Source organism: Ursus americanus, chromosome 12 (assembly GCF_024610735.1).
Source record: "Ursus americanus isolate L20-20 chromosome 12, mUrsAme1.1.p, whole genome shotgun sequence".
Classification (NCBI taxonomy): domain Eukaryota; kingdom Metazoa; phylum Chordata; class Mammalia; order Carnivora; family Ursidae; genus Ursus; species Ursus americanus.
In genome coordinates, this window is record NC_142138.1 from 25,240,249 (window position 1) to 25,257,950 (window position 17,702).

The following is a 17,702-nucleotide window of genomic DNA, read 5'->3' on the forward strand; positions in this document are numbered from 1 at the left end:
TAAGGAATTACTTCCAAGATAATTCCATGGTGATTTAAGCTCTATCGGAAGATTTATTATCAATTTTTTTTCTAAATCTCAAATCAGACAAGTATCAAAAAAATAAAATCCATTCATTCAATGGTTTAATCATCTAAAATGTTCCTGGTATTATGCCAGATTTTGAACATGGGAACTAAAGAGAAATATAAAAACTAATCCTGACTTCAAGGACTTTACAGTTCAGAGTTGGAAAGAAGAAGAAAAAAAACCAAACCATACAAACATAACCATCAGAAATACAAAGTACTGTATGATTAAAGGCCAAATGAGCTTACAAAAAACTGAACAGAAGTTCAGAAAATATAGCAATCTTCTTTAGACAATAAACTGAGACTAGGGATTGGGGCTCAGATTTCAACAAAAACAAAATAAAAAGATATATATTTAGACAAGGAGAACTGATGGTAAAAAACACAAGTAGACTAATTCATGTGAACTGGAAAAGAAAGTTCAAAAGGGAGATCAACAATAGTGATAAAGGTCATGTCAGATTTTAAAACGTACATGTTGTCTTTGTTAAATAGGCATTTGTACCACCACAGGATGAACTGGCAATAAGGAACTAAGGAAGTGGCACTTTTGAAATTAAAAATTGCTAAGGACAACTACTAAGACAAACTCATGGAGCAAAAGCGCAATAAATGAAGGACGAATATAAAGCACAAACTAAACAGCTAACGCTGGGAGAGGGTCTCATTCCTAGCAGAGTTTTAGATATTATAAGATGTTAGTAGGCAGGATATTAGAACTGTTAAAAATCAAGCATTTTGAAGACAACAAGTTGAATTGGAATCCCAGGCCCACTACCTGATAGCTATGGGAATTTGGGCATTACATTCTCTTACGTCAACTTAGCTCACCTGCAAAATGTATGACCCCCTATCTCCTAGCTAAGAATTCAAGGCAATAATGTATAGAAAGAGCATAATGCCTGGCAGAAAATATTCAGTAAATAACAGTCATGATTATATACTGTGAAGTTCCCAGAGGACACTTACAAAAAAGAAAAGGGAAGTCGGAGTTAAAAGACATGGGAATTCTCTGACTAGATTTAAAAAAAAAAAAAAAGTGAGAAAGCAGAGGGTTGATAACTAGTTCTAAAAACAACATGCATTAGGGGGAGAAAAAAAGACAGAAAGGAGCCAGATATTAATCAACAAGGAAAAAAAGAAAATCAGATCATCGAGTTGTCATGGAGGCCAAAAGACCGTCATATATCACAATACAAACACTTTAAAGAGAAAGAAGCCTCAAAAAAGGGCCATACTTTTTTTTTTCTTGGTTAGAAATGATTTGAGATCTTTGAATAGCATCAGAAAGATGGGCGGCGGGGAGGACCCTAACAGTGCTGGAGCATCAGGCAGTATGAAAGACAACAATTTCATTCTTGAAAAGTTTACAAAGAGACACACAGAAATTGGGTTATAATCCAGAGTGATGGGGGCTTAAGGGATCTAAAGGATGACATAAAATCACAGAGAAGGGGTCTCTGCCCCAGATTGGGGTAGCCAAAGGTAAGTGCCGGTAATCACGGTTCCTGAGCAGAGGAGTCAAAAAGAAAGAGAACAAAATAACCAGCTAAAGGAGACTGGGGAAAACACAATGGTGAGGAAAGTCATGTGCTGTACAGGAAAACTGCAAGCGTATGGTACCTACTTAGTATGAGTAGTATACATGAAGAGAAAGTAGTAAGATACAGGGGCAAATAAGCAAGTCAGAAACAAGAAAAAGTAGTTTGGATGGGTTTTGTGCATTGAGTAGACTGCATTTTACTCAGGAAGCAATGGACAAATATTTTGAGCAATATAATGTGGTTTTTAAAACACAAATTTTGGAGCCAGACTGATCAAACCCTGTCTTCGTTAATTACTAACCGGCTTTAGATATTCAACCTCTTTTGTCTCATTTTAGTGAGACAACTATATGACCTCACAGGGTTTGTGAAGATAAAAATGAATTGTTAAATATAAAGCACTTAATTTAAAGCGGTGACTGACAAGCAGTAATTATTCTATACATTTTAGCTATTGAGCATAGGCACTACATAGCTCATGTATTTCAGGCAGAGCACTCTGAGAGCAGTGTGTAAGTTACAAACTTAGTAATCCAAATGAGAAATGATAACGGCATGCTGTTTCAAAATGGAAGGAGAAAAACAGATTCAAGAAATCTTCACGATTTTATTACTGACCAGACACAGGATAAGGAAAGCTAAGAAGACTAAGGACAAATTTCAGGTTGCTGGCTTGGGTAATGGTAGTAGATAATGGTACCACCACTCAAGATAGAGAAGATAGGAAGGAGGAATAAAATTGTTTGATCAGATTTACACATACTAAATTTTATTTTTATTTATTTTTATTTACTTAAGTATGCTCCATGCCCAGCATTTAGCCCAACATGGGGCTTGAACTCATAACCCTGAGATCAAGACCTGAGCTGAGATCAAGAATCAGATCCTTAACCAACTGAGCCACCCAGAAGCCCCTAAACATACTAAAATTTTAGATACTTATGTTTATCCAAGTGGAGTAAATGAAAGTACTACAGATCTGATGATTAGGAGAAGTCACAACTGAAAGCATATTTTGGGTAAGAGTTACCAGTATTTACATGGTAATAGAAACGACATCAGATATGTATCTAACCAATGAGACATTAGAGACTACTAGTTGTCCACCCAGTGTCTATTCTCCCGTTCTTTATTGGTTAAAAAAAAAAAAAAAGCCTCCTATTCAAATTTTTGTCTGGACATATGACTTCATAGACTAAAGACTTAGTTTCTAGCCATTCTCGCAGCTAGCTGAGTGTTACCATGTTCCTGAGTTCTAACCAATGGGATGTGAGCACAGTGAAGTGTGCAACTTCTGACTGGGTTCTCAAACAAAACAGGCAAGCCCTCTCCTTCCAAATTACTATTAGGAATTACTATTCCTGCTAGCTGGAATACTAAACAGGTAATAAACAATCTTATACCATGTGGATAAGAGTCACATCTAAGAACAGCAGAGAAATAAGACAAAAAAAACTAGGTCTGAGATTAACCCGCAAGGCAGAGAAACCACATGAACTCAGATTTTTATATGGGAAAAAAGTAATCAATACCAGTTTAATACACATAATGGGATACTACACCTAATACTATGGCATGTGGCACTGGCTTACTAGAATGACGAGCAGGCTTCAAAGGTAGTTAGTGACCCTCATAAATACTGTAACAAGATATTAGGTAAAACAGTATCTTGTGATACTACAAAAGGGAAACAGATACATGCTAACAGAACCTGTAATTCTAAGGGAAGAGACTGGAAAAATTTAAGACTGCTGCTCCAACCCAGAACAATAGCAAAGGCTAATCTCGCCTCCATCCAAATCTCTAATTAAGCAGACCAGAGCCAATTTCTTTCAGAACACTGCTTAAAATTTGTTTATTCTTGCTTCCAGTCTAATTGATACTTGCATATATTTGGCTATAAATGGTTTTATACATTGTGTGTGTGTGTGTGTGTGTATACACACACACACATATATGTATTATGTATACATACATATTACCATGCATACGTATATATATTATCATAGTAAAGACTCATTTGCCAGGCATGATTAGATAACGTGGTATGTCACTTAAGTATATTTTTTCAGGTAATAAACTTCCCTAAGCAGTTCTGTTTCTAGTAGAATTCTTTCTAAACTGTACATTATACATTACCCATCTTATAAAAAAACTGCAATGAATCTAATTTATAATTTAATGTTTTACTGAGTACTTTATCTTATCACAGTATCAATTATTGTATTTTAATAAAGTCTTTCCTAGTTTGTTTATTCTAACTGACCCTTTGTTATACACTGACACTTGTACCTAAATCCATCAGTGTTCCCTCTACACTGCTACCATAGCTGTCTAATAAAACAGGAAGACATGAAGGGTACCACAGGACACCAGATGGTTTTCTAACGTTATTTTCCCAAGTCAACAGGCTCTGTAACAGAAATGTCATCAAACCTTTCTTCATAATTAAATGCAAAAATTCTAATGCCTATTTTCCTTGAAGCATATAAAAATATATTTTTAATGCATTGCTAAGTTTGCTCCTATTCTATTATATGGCAAAGGTTTCTTGAAGTTGAAGACATTCATGTATTTTGTATCTATGTATTCCTATTTAGATTTTATATATTTGAAAAAATACATAAGCATTAATAGACCTTAACCCAGTACTCTATATATATAGTTGGCACACAATAAATGCTTTTATCAACGACTCTATGTCTAAGGTATAAACAGGGCATTGTTTCCTCCTCCAACAATAACTGGTTAGAACAAAGAGGAAAAAGAACACCAAAAATATAAGAGCAAGTATCGGTGTCTTAAGAATTTCTGAGCACTTAGATTTTATTATAAAAAATATTGTCAAAAATATGTCATAAATATTAAAAACATGTCTGGAAAGGAGGTAAAGGAAGAGGAGGAATGGCAAAACTAGTTAAATGGCAAATAATTCCTCCTAAATGCTACCTGTAAGCTATTTCTTATGGAAATTAGAATAAATATTTGCCTCAAAAAAAAACCTCAAAGCTATTCATTTACAATAAAGATTATAAATTCATTCTGAAAAGAATTACACATTTATTTTTAAGAACTGAAATTCTATCAAAATGTGGCTTCAAAATACAATATCGTCATGTTTTTTTGAAAACAATCAGAAGTCATATGTATTTTCTAGGTTCTTGAAATTTTCAATAATGCTCCAAAGTCAAAATATTTATTTTACTAATATGTGTTCTATGCCCATAATTTTAAAAATATCACAATACTTATTTTTTACTACATTTACCAATAGCATCCTTCCCAGAATTGTATCTTAAGGTTCCCCCACTCCTTTTCCAACTTCACCTTCCCAATATTTTGAAGGAATTATTAAGACATGTTAAACATCTGAATATACAGGAAGAAGCAACTATAACAAAGGCAGGCTGGAAAGGAATATACTTAGAGCAAAAACATCTTAGGGTAAGGGTCCTAAAATCAAAACCTACCTTAGTTACTTCTAGTGTTGTGACTCCATATAGATTAATTTCTTTAAACCTCAGTTTCCTTTCTATAAAATGGAGCAATGATACTTGTCTCATTAGGCCATTATAATAAATGAAATGATATATGAAATAATATAATGCCTATGCTAAAAACAACTCCAATGTTTTAAGCCAACACAAATAAGAAAGAAAAACTTGTTGAGGTGAATATGGATTCAGTTTTCTACGTAGAAACTGAATTTAGATTTAAGGTACTCCATTCAAATTAGGCCACTGGAGAATCCTTTGTTATTCTCCAATATAATGTAACACTTTGTATATGATGGTCACTAATTAAAATATATACATTTGAATAATCTATATTTCACCCTGACTTGAAAGTTAATAAAACATATATTGATTTCCACAATTGATTTGTTTTTGTATTATCAAATGTGACCTAGCAGCCATTAATTTCAATACTATTATATGTTTTTTTAAACTCTGTTAAAATTTTAAACATAGTTCATCATTAAATGTCTCTTGAATTCAATAGATCCCTTCCTTTACTTTTTAATCTCGATTTCTAAACTTCACATGTTAATTTATATATACCTTTCCTAAAAAGCTTATGTAGGTTTAAAAGAACTACATTCCTAAAATTATCTACAAAATGCATTCAAATATTTCTCTTCTCCTTTAATGCCCACTATTGAATATAATTAAACTGGTATCAGTTTCATGTTGCTTTCCATGTGTTAGCAAATTGTCTCTAAGCCAAAAAAAAACCCAACAACACACACACACACACATGCGCACACACACACCCCACACAGCTTATTTGTATCTTTTTTATAATTACATTTATCAATTCTATTTTGATGTTCTTTCATCCTGCACCTTACCTGATTCAAACAAATCAAATTATATGTATAGATGAGTATCTGATAGAATTACTATTTTCTTTAAATTTCTTCTAAATATTTATAATTGAACTCCAAAAAGATTCTCAAATGTAATTCTTCAGTTCTTCCCTATCAAAAGTCCAAACAATATATAATGAGACACATATTTTCTTTATTCTAAAACAATAAAAATGTAATCTTACAAGGATTATAGAGTTAACAAATAACAATATAGCCATGGCTCTTACTAATTCTTAAGAAATTATTTATGCCAGATTGAAAATTAGTATAATAATTTCTTAAAATTCACACATATAAAAAAAATCCCTTCTAAGGTCAGGAAAAAGGCATGGCACCTGCTCTCAACACTTTTTTTTTTTGATAATGATTTTTTATTAAATTATGTTAGTCACCATACAGTACATCCCCGGTTTTCGATGTAAGGCTCGATGATTCATTAGTTGTGTATAACACCCAGTGCACCATGCAATATGTGCCCTCCTTACTACCCATCACCGGTCTATCCCATTCCCCCACCCCCCTCCCCTCTGAGGCCCTCAGTTTGTTTCTCATAGCCCATAGTCTCTCATGCTTCATTCCCCCTTCTGATTACCCCCTCTTTCTTTATCCCTTTCTTCCCCTACTGATCATTCTAGTTCTTATGTTCCATAGATGTGCTCTCAACACTTTTATTCAACATTATATTGGCACTACTTCCCAGTACAATAAGGTAAGAAAAACAATGAAAGTCTAAAAGACTGGCAAGGAAAAAATAAACCTTTATTACCTGACATGAACATCTGTAGAAAATCCTAAGGAATCTATAAAAACTATATAACTAATATATTAATTTAGCAATATGGACAAATCATATGTATTTCTATATATTATCAAGGAATGACTGGAAAATGAAATCTAAAAACAATACCACTTATGAAAGTCCTAAAAAATACTAAATGCTTGGGAGATAAATTCAGTAAAATATGCGTAAGACTTGTATACTAAAAACTATAAAACACTTGAGATAAACTATAGACGATCTAAATAAATGGAGAGCTATACCATGCTCATGAAACAGAAGATTTAATATTTTTAAGATATCAAGTCCCCTCACTTGAATTTACAAATTCAAACCACCCCAATAAAAATTCCAGCAGGTTATTCAATGGAGGAAGGATAGACCTTTTTTTTAATGGTGCTAAATCAACTGGACATCCACGGCAAAAAATAAACCTTGACTATACATCACACCTTATACAAAATTAACTAATTCATGGACTTAAATGTAAAATGTAGAAATATAAGACTTTGAGGAAAAACATACAGGAGAAAATCGAAGGGACTTGGAGCTAAGCATAGAGGTTTTAGACTTGGTGGAAGTCATAAAACAAAAATTGAAAACCGGACCTCATCAAAATTAAAGACCTTTTCAATAGGTCTTCAAAAGTGAATAGTGCTCTTCAAAAGACCTGTTTAATAGGATGAAAAATATTAGCTACAGCACAGGGAAAAAAATATCTGTACGCACATCTGACAAAGAACTAGTATCTAGGATATATATAAAGAACTTTAAAAACTCAACAGTAAAGAAACAATCCAGTTAGACAATGGGCAAAAGACATGAAGAGACATTTTATCAGAGGGGATATAAATCTGTATATTTTATGGCAAACAAGCACATGAAAAGATGAGCATTGAAATATCACTATCCACTAGGGAAATGCAAGAATAAAACCACAATAAGACAGCACTATTTACTGTCTAATATGTACTGAATATTTATATGCCCTCAAAATTCATGTGTTAAAACTCTAATCACTAATGTGATGGTATTTGAGGTGGGGCCTTAGGGAGGTAATTAAATTTATTTTTTTTTATATTTGCCTCAGTTTTATTGAGACATAACTGACATATCACATTGTGTGGGTTTATGGAGTACAGCATGTTGATTTGATACATTTATATATTGCAAAATGACTACCACCACAGTATTAGCTAACACCTCCATGCAGTCACAGAAACTATGTATCTCTGAAGGACAGTTGTATCTCTTCCTTTCATGCAATGCACTGTATTATTCCCTGTATTGCCAGTTTTTCCTTAGCTAGGACAAAATTTAGAACTAAATACAACACTCAGTTGTGACAATCACCTTGTGCCACAGCCCCTGCCATTTCTGCTTATTCCTCAGCACTTCGAGCTTTCCGTTTTTACTTTCAAACATCTCTCTAAACATGATCTTCATTATAGGTCTCCTCACCTCATGGAAATTAGATAGGCATATATTATAAACAAGCACCAAGGCCTTCTTTTGACTATCAGCCTCTAAAGTAGTAAAAAGAATAAAATGCTCTGCAGAGGGCCTTCCTCTGAGCCACTGGGAGCTATTCTGCCATCTCCTCAGCCAAGTGTATGCTTGTGGACTGGTATCATCCAATTTCCTAGGCCACATTTCTCCAAGATGGTAGGGAACACAAGACAGTGGTGGCTGAGAAGTGTGACTCAGTATCACAACACCTACCTCCCCTCACAGGGCTTCGAACCAAAGCAAAGCAAAACGAAACAAAACAAACCAAGCAAAATCGTGTCTGTCCTAAGGAATTCAAGAGAACTGACCAACACAGAGGAGCAGCAAAAGCAGCTCCTACAAGGTGCCAAGGGCTATCCCCAACATTCTCACTGGCAGGATCTCCCGATTACTCTTCCAGCAAACATTTTTTTTAATTTAAATTCAGTTAATTAACATATAATATATTATTAGTTTCAGAGGTAGAGTTCAGTGATTTATCAGTCTGTTTCCTATGATTAAGAGTCTCTTATGGTTTATTTCCCTAATTTAATCTTATTTTTCCCTCCCTTCCCCTATGATCCTGCTTTGTTTCTTAAAATTCCACGTATGAGTAAGGTCATATGATAATTGTCTTTCTCTGTCTTTTCTCTTATTTTGCTTAGCATAATACCCTCTAGTGCCATCCACGCCGTTGCAAATGGCAAGATTTCATTTTTTGATGGCTGAGTAGTATTCCATTGTATATGTATACCACATCGTCTTTATCCATTCATCTCTCGATGGACATCTGGCTCTTTCCACAGTTTGGCTCTTGTGGACATTGCTGCTATGAACACTGGGGTGCAGGTCCCCTTCGGATCACTACATTTGTATCTCTGGGGTAAATCCCAAGTAGTGCAATTGCTAGGTTGCAGGGTATCTCTATTTTCAACTTTTTGAGGAACCTCCATACTGTTTTCCAAAGTGGCTACACCAGCTTGCATTCCCACCAACAGTGTAAGAGGGTTCCCCTTTCTCCACACCCTCGCCAACATCTGTCATTTCCTGACTTGTTAATTTTAGCCATTCTGACAGGTGTGAAGTGGGATTTCACTGTGGTTTTATTTCCCTGATGCCAAATGACATGGAGCATTTTTTCATGTGTCCGTTGGGCATTTGTACGTCGTCTTTAGAGAAATGTCCGTTCATGTCTTCTGCCCATTTCTTGACTGGATTCTTTTGCTTTTTAGGTGTTGAGATTGGTAAATTCTTTACAGGTTTTGGATACTAACCCTTTATCTGATATGTCATTTGCAAATATCTTCTCCCATTCTATCAGTTGTGTTTTGGTTTTGTCAACTATTTCCTTTGCCGTGCAGAAGGTTTTTATCTTGATCAAGTCCCAATAGTTCATTGTTGCCTTTGTTTCCCTTGCCTTTGGAGACATGTCTAGCAAGAAGTAGTGCGGCTGAGATCACAGAAGTTCCTGTGTTCTCCTCTAGCATTTTGATGGATTTCTATCTCACATTTAGGTCTTTAATCCATTTTGAATCTATTTTTGTGGGAAGTAATTAGATTTAGATGAGGTCATAATGGTGGGACCCACATGATGGGATTACTGTTCTTATAAGATAAGGAGGGACCAGTGTCCCCCGCCTAAGAACACATCAAGAAGTCAGCCATCTGTTAAGTCTGTAAGAAAACCCTTATCTGGGAAGCAAATAGGCCAGCATCATCTTGGTCTTCCCAGCCTCTAGAACTGTGAAAAATAAATTCTTATGGTTTAAGCCATCCAGTCTATGGTATTTTGTTATGCATCATGAGCTAATAAGGAAGACACTATCAGAATGGGGGAAATAAATAATAAAAAAATAATAGTAATAAAATAAAAAAGAACAAAGAAAGAAAAGGTAAAATAAAAACTGTGACAGTATCAAATACTGGAAAGGATGCAAAGAAACAATCATTCATATGCTGCTAAGAATGGAAAATGGAAAACATTTTGACAGTTTTTCACAAAACTAAACATGTAACTACCATACAACCCAGTAATTGTACTTTTAATTGCACTTGAGTACAGAATTCCCCCACCCCCATAATGAAGAGATAATGAAGAGATGTGAACTCTTCATTAGGGAGGGACTTCTGAATGGACCAGAGCAAAGACAGGATCTGGTCATTCTAGAGATGAGTATTGAAAAAGGACCTCAGCTACCTCCATTTGACCTCAGTCTGTACTTTATAATTTAAGTTCTTCTTTCCAGTTATCTTTTAACTCAGGCAAAAAAACCCTACAGGCAAAGGATTCCTTGATGGAAACCTAAGCTACTCTTTCAAGCAATAAGAACTGCCCCAACACCAGCAAGACCCTGCATGACTGACCCAAAGGCAATGATCAACCTGACCCTTTACTGTCCAGCAGCACGTACCCACGTACCTTTGTCCCACATTTTCCTTACATAAACCCAGAAGTATTTTCAGCACTTTGGATAGTCTTTGAGACATCAGTTAGCTGCCTTCCTGGAGTTGACCTCACCAAAATAAAGTCCTTTCTTACTTCACCACCACTCGTCTATCTGCCTTTGGATCTTGCCAGTGGCAAGTGGCTGGCTGAACCTCGTCTGTTTGGGACCCCCCCAGAACCAGGTGCTCTTGCTTGGGCCCTCGTTACAGTATGAACAGTACACAGAGTAGACAAATCAGACAACTGGCATGAACCGTCCTCTACAGCCACCAGGGCAGTGGGGCACAGAGGACCCTACAGCCCACTCCCCAAGGGTCCCTTTGCCCATTTACCCCTCAAGCACACACACAAGCAGCCAGCTTCCTGCATTCCCAAAGAGAGCATTTATCCCAGAGAAATTAAGACTTATTATGTTCACACAAAAACCTGTAATGTGAATGTTTATGGCAGCTTTATTCATAATGGCCAAAAACTAGAAACAACTCAAATGTCCTTCAACAGGTAACTAGTTAAGCAAATTATGGTACATTCATACCATGGACTACTGCTCAGCAGTAAAAGCAACAAACTACTGATTTACAGCTGGGAAAAATTACCAGGGAATTAAGCTGAGTGGGGGGGGGGGGAAGCACCAATCTCAAAAGGTTATATATATAATATTCTTGAAATGACAAAATTTAAAAACTTGGAGAAAGAGATTAATGGTTGCCAGGGATAAAGGACGGGGAAGGCACAAAAAAGGTAAAAGGTGTTCCTATACAAGGGAAATAGGAAGAATCTTGTGGTGATGGACATGTTTTATATCTTGACTATAAATTCAAATACCTGGTTATGATATTATATTACTGTTTTGCAAAATGTTATCATTTGAGGAAACTGAGTGAGGTGTATATAGATTCTCTCTGTATTACTTCTTGTGACTATGGATGTGTATAATTATCTCAAAGTAAAAAGGTGAATTCAGAAAAATCAGGCAGACCTTTATATAAAAATTGATTGATCTATATATCCAACATCCTTCTAACAAAAGCCCACCAAGTTTTTTATCTTCTGTGGAAACTGACAAGTTGATTTTAAATATTTGTCAAGAACTATACAGTTCAAGGGATTATGCTTCACACAGGAAATGTTTCCTTTGATTTCTGAGCAGAAGTCAAAAGCTTAATTTATTTCATATTATTTTGTTCCATTATATACCCGTTTGGAATTAAAGTATGTTTAAGTTCAGAGTTCAAAACTACTGCTGATTAAAATGCCATTTGAAGGCCCCTTTAACAACTCAGGTGCATGAGGTTATAATCTCTGCCCTAAAGAAAATCATGTTGTGTACTGTTAAGCTTAAATGTAGACAAATCAGACAACTGAAGGCAATTGGCCCATGAAACTCAATTCTATAAAGTTTTGTTTCTAAGTATTCATCCCAAAATAGTTTATTGCCAAACTTAAACAAAGGTAGCAATAACTACCACAACAAAATCATTTTTTAAAAAACAAGTCCAATAAAACTTAAATCACAATGCAAGTCCAAAGAAATGGCCTTTTGTCTGGTCAACAATGGGAGAGGGCAGCAGCTTTGTCGGAGACTGAGCTCAGCATTCCCTCTCTCAGTCCGTCTGCGTTTCTATTTCCTGAGCATATCGTGTCCTATATCTCTTACTGATCATGAGATCAGTAAATACCAGAAGGCTTCCAGAAAATGAAGTCCTGTGAAGCTCTATCCCAAGGACAAAAGAAAAAGGTGTACAAAGACGATATGGCAGGAGGCGACGGGATCACACTACACTGGCATAATCACAACTTTAACATTTAATGAGAATTCTTAGACATTTTATATCTTCTACTTATTTAACTAAACTATAGCTGATTCACTAAACACATGAACTTTCGAAACATTAAAATGTTTTCCAGGCACGTACAGCATTACCATGAATTAGCTGGAACCTGCCGTACTGTTCTGAAAAGTTTATCTATCCCTAAAATATAATCTGGCACAATACTATAGGAGAGAAACTAAACATTCAAGGGATTCAAGCCTCCTCATAGTAACCTTTAATCTTTTTACAACTGTGACTCATATTTGACATTTCAAACCAGCACTCATACATATGCATATTTATATAACACATACACCCCTGAAAGTAGTATTTCATAAAGTAATGACCCATACTGGGTCATGTGTTCTGGTTTTACTCTAACATCTTTATTTAGGTTCTAATTTTTTTCTCTTTTAAAAAGGGTGGTCACAGCCCACTAAATTAATTTCATAACCTACTAAGGGGTCCCTATGCCACCTTCGATTTGAAAAACACTGCTATACAACTGTAGTAAAATGTTAACATTTGGGGAATCTTGATGAAGAGTATTGTGGAATTCTTTGCACTATTTTCTTTGTACTTTTTTTGTTAATCTAAAATTTTCAAAATAAAAAGTAAATTTAAGACCCCATCAAATTCATTTTATTACGGAATAAGATTGCAGAGGCAATGATGATGTCTCATATACCTTTGTATTTCCTCTCCCTCCCCTTTCCCTACTGTCCCACAATTCTTTGCATATAGCATGCTCTCAATATACACATGCTAAATAAAACTTATGAGAAGGTATAGATTAGAAATGACCTCATAAGGGAGGTAAATCTTTAGCTGGGCCTTTAAAGCAGCACAAGATTTCAGTTGGTGAAGTAGGAAAAAGAAGATATGTAAAGGGACACAGATTAAAAATTAACACTGGGTTTCATGCTTTTAAAACTATTTTAATCTATTAGCAAAGACTCAAAGACAAAGAATACATTCACAAAAAATCACCAAAGCCCCTATCAAAGAAAAATAAGAGGTGATATATAGTAAATAAATAAATAAATAACCCTATGCGTGTACGTATACAAATTCACCGAGTACCAGGAATGAAGCCTACCCTCTCTCTCCTTAGAACATTATAAATTAGAAATAAACATTATACCTCAAAATTCTGTTCCATTATGTTTCCACCTTTACTCAAACTCTCCATAATGGCCTTATTTCGAAGAATATCTTCTTCACTAAGATGTTCTCTTCTTTTTCTTGATTCTAAAACAAGTCCATTCACCAGATAAAAGTCTGCCAAAAAGTTTCCTACTCTCTCCTAAAACGAAATTAAATAATCGAAATAATAAAATATTCAAATATTTAAAATAATAAAATGAATTAAGTTTATCTTAGATTAAAAAGAAAGTTTCAAAGTAACATACATGTTCTTCCATAAACATGTAACATTTAGGTGAAAATAAATGTCCTTTGGTAACTGAGCTTATCAAATTGTCTTACAGATTCTATTAAATTGAAAAATATCTAAATCATATATTTCACATTTGTAAAGGAAAATTTAAAACACACAAGATGTATGGAAGTTAATCTGCAAATGAATTAAATCTAAATCAAAATGCCACATAGTATTCCTTTAGAATCTACTCCCAAGTAGCACAAAGCTATCTGAAACCTTTATTTAGCTGACAATCAAACATCATGAGTAACAAGGAGGGGTCAGTGATAATTACTGTTCCCATTTTAAAAATTTAAAAAAAAATTGGAATAAAAAAATATTCTAATTCACATAGGAATCTCTAGCACAACTAGTATTAATTACCTGCTCCAATACTCTATTCTCTAACAAAATCTAACTTCAAGTTACAGTTGCTTGCTGCTTTCAATAAAGAAGAGAGAACAACAGAATAGTCTTGCTCACCAATACAATTACAATTAAGTGTTTACATTATGGATTCAGGATAAGGAAACTCAAGTGATATAAATGATATCAAGGAAAGAGTTTTTATTTTCTTTCAAAGAAGAACTCCTTCAACATTAACCTTCACCTTTTTCAGACCCATGGGTGGTTAAACACCTTACTACAAAAACCATGATCAATAACTTACTGAAAACAAGCTTCCCATTTCTACATGCATGCAAATCACTTGGTCTCCATCTTACTGATGTTTTCTGGCATTCCAAAACTACAAGTTTAGAGTGGTTTCCATGTCCACCTTGCTTTTGGTGGCCTTACTAGTCACCAAAAAGTAAAGCATTCTGCATCTGTTTCTACCTACAAAATGGGAACCATAAGTATTACTGACTCCCTCCTTACCTGTCAAAGATTTAAGAAGATCACCTAGACGCTGTTCAAGAGCTTTGAGCTGCTTAGCAGTAGCACTAGATGAATAGCAGCTTCAATTTTTATCTTCTCTTGAGGTGATCCTTCTAATGCTGTCCAGAGAACACAGGACAAACAAATAAGACTTCAAGCCAACAAACGGACTGCAGTGTGGGAGCTCACAACTGGGAATCCTATAATACTATCTGTTGTCAAATAGGCTTAGAAAATAAAGTTGATGAGCCTACATCTAATAGTGAGAATTCATCTGTGGTTGAGAAATACTCAGGAGATAATTCTCAGTTTTTGAAATCTTATAATGAAAAAGCATTTATTAAAAGTAAATCATATTAATAAAAATTTTAAGTATATATTCTTCATAATCCAGCCATTCCATTTTTTGCTATCTATAACAGATAATGCAAGGGCGTGTAAATGGATAGTAAATGCAACATCATTTGTAACAGAAAACTGGACACAAATGTGTGTCATTCATCAAAATGTCCAAAAATAAAAGACTAGATAAATAAACCACAATATATCCATACTATGGAATACTATGCAGTTGCTAAAAAGAATGAAGTGGTACTACTGATAAGAAAAAGCTTTCTAAACATACTATGCAAAACAATAGACACAATATAACACTAGAAAAAATAAACAACAATTAAAGCTACATATTACTATGGATACATATTTATGTATGCAGAGAATAAAAAATATCTAAAGCATATACAAATGCATAATCCTCTACCAAAGCACTCTAGGGACTGAGTAGTAACAAAGGGGTAATTGTCAGGTTTATGTATAAGGTTATAAGGTGATTAATTTTGTGTCAACTTGGCTTGACTATGGTGCTCAGCTGTCTGGTCTAACATCTGCCTAGATGTCGCTGTAGAGGTATTTTTTTGGGTGTAATTAACAGTTATAAGTAGATTTGGAATAAAGCAGATTACTCTCCATAATGTGGGTAAGCTTCATCCAAACAAATGCAGGCCTAAGAGCAAAGACTGAAGTTTCCCAAAGGAAAAGCAATCAATCCTGCCTCAAGGCTACAACATAGAAACCCTGTCTGAGATTCCAGCCTACAGATTTTAGACTCAAGACCACATCAACTCTTCCCTGAATTTCCAACCTGGTAGACTGCTCTAAAGATTTCTGACTGGCCAGTGCCTATATTCATATAAGCCACTTCCTTTAAATAAATCAATTTCTCCCACACCCCTCCCCCCTTCTCTCTCTATATCCATATCTTTAGATATACATATATCTACATGTGGATATATAGAGATACAGAAAGAGAGAGATCTCCTATTGAGTTCTTCCTCAGAGAACCATAATACCACCTGTTTTTGTTTTTCCAGTAAGAATGTATTCATTTCCATTGTATGTAATAAAACATAATTTTTAAAACCTAATTGTTAAAAGAAATAAATCTTGGCCCTCACCTATGTGATGATTTATTCTTCTTTTTTTTAAGATTTTATTTTTAAGTAATCTCTACACCCAACGTGGGACTCGAACTCACAAGCCCAAGATCAAGAGTTGCATGCTCCACTGACCTAGCCAGCCAGTCACCTCTGTGATGACTTAATCTTAATTTTATTTAAAACTTTATAAAATGTTTCTTCATATCTCTAATTAAACATTTTTAAATATATTTTGAATAGTCTTATATAACCTCTTGCTGACAGATGAAATGGGAATTATGGAAAGAATTTATAATTCATTAATGAGGGAACCTCCATGGAAATTTAATTTAATGACAGTGTTATAGAAATGAAAACATAATTTTTTTTTTAGAAATGTAAGCTTATTTAATTTTAGTCATATATAAGCAATACTGAGAAACAGATACTGAGTGAGTAAATAGTTCAGAAGTCTAAAAGTAGGAAGAGAAAAAAAGATCCAGGGGAACGAATTCAAAAGTGTATCCCTCTTTGTGATCTTAGGAATAAAAGCATTAGAAATGTAATGGAACCATGTGAAGACACTGTTCCCTGTACTTAACAAAGCAGCCAACAGCAAGGATCTTTCTCAACAAAATTCAAAAGAGCTAAACTTTCTCTCCTGGCTTCTGTAAGAATATCTTCCAACTCTGTAAACAACCATTATAAGTCACTATCTGGATTTAGGAGGAGGGAATAAAAGCACTGGAATAAAGTACTTACTGCACAATTCAGTAAGCTACTACTTCCTGCATTTTCACCACATTATCTTGGCAACATTAAATACTGAACAATCTTTAAAGCTGAAAAATCAAGATTTACACATACTGTTTTAACTTCCCGAAAGAGCCATCCTGTTTGGGCACGTGTGAAAGAAATTGATTTGGTTGATAAAGTTGCAGAGTAAATATCACTACTCATTAAAATGTCAACCTCTTCTTCTGTTTCCATCTCTGATTCCTGCAGTGGGGGTAAAAGTTAAATATAAGAATCTAGGCTTTCAAAGGTTATTAGTACTACATATGAAAATATCAACAATTAAAATGTTAAAGATTTCAAAAATCAAAAAGGACAGATTCTAAAAAATGTGAGGTGCTACTTATTCTAAAAACCAATTACAGAAGTTTTAGCTCCATATCTCTAAATGAGTTAGAATTATGACTAATTATAAATCTATAAATATGGGGCACATGAAATACAGTACTCTTCTGTTACAGATAGGCCATGGAAACAACACTGGATTACCGATTACAGAAATATAGAGTATGTAGAGCAATTTTAAAAGATTAAGAATTGAGAGGTCTGAGACAAAATTCCCACATCAAGGCTTTCTTTAAATATAGATCATTCTTACTTTCTTTTTCCTTCAAAGACCCACCACCATCATTTGAGCCTTTCTTTCCCAATAAGTGGAAGGAAGGGAAGGAGAAAGG

At 34.6% G+C, this 17,702-nt stretch overlaps 1 protein-coding gene across 3 annotated transcripts in view; it reads right to left on the bottom strand.

Moving 5' to 3' along the window:
- Positions 1-17,702, bottom strand: part of ANKRD13C (ankyrin repeat domain 13C) — an 82,615-nt gene that overhangs the window by 10,681 nt on the left and 54,232 nt on the right. For 2 of the 3 annotated variants that reach the window (XM_087865995.1, XM_045802026.2), the window contains 2 exons: positions 17,098-17,229; positions 13,658-13,819 (listed from right to left, as the gene is read on the bottom strand). In XM_087865995.1, the coding sequence (XP_087722121.1) occupies positions 13,658-13,819; positions 17,098-17,229 (294 nt within the window). The remainder of the gene's footprint in view (positions 1-13,657; positions 13,820-17,097; positions 17,230-17,702) is intronic. The other variant, XM_087865996.1, reaches the window with a different exon arrangement.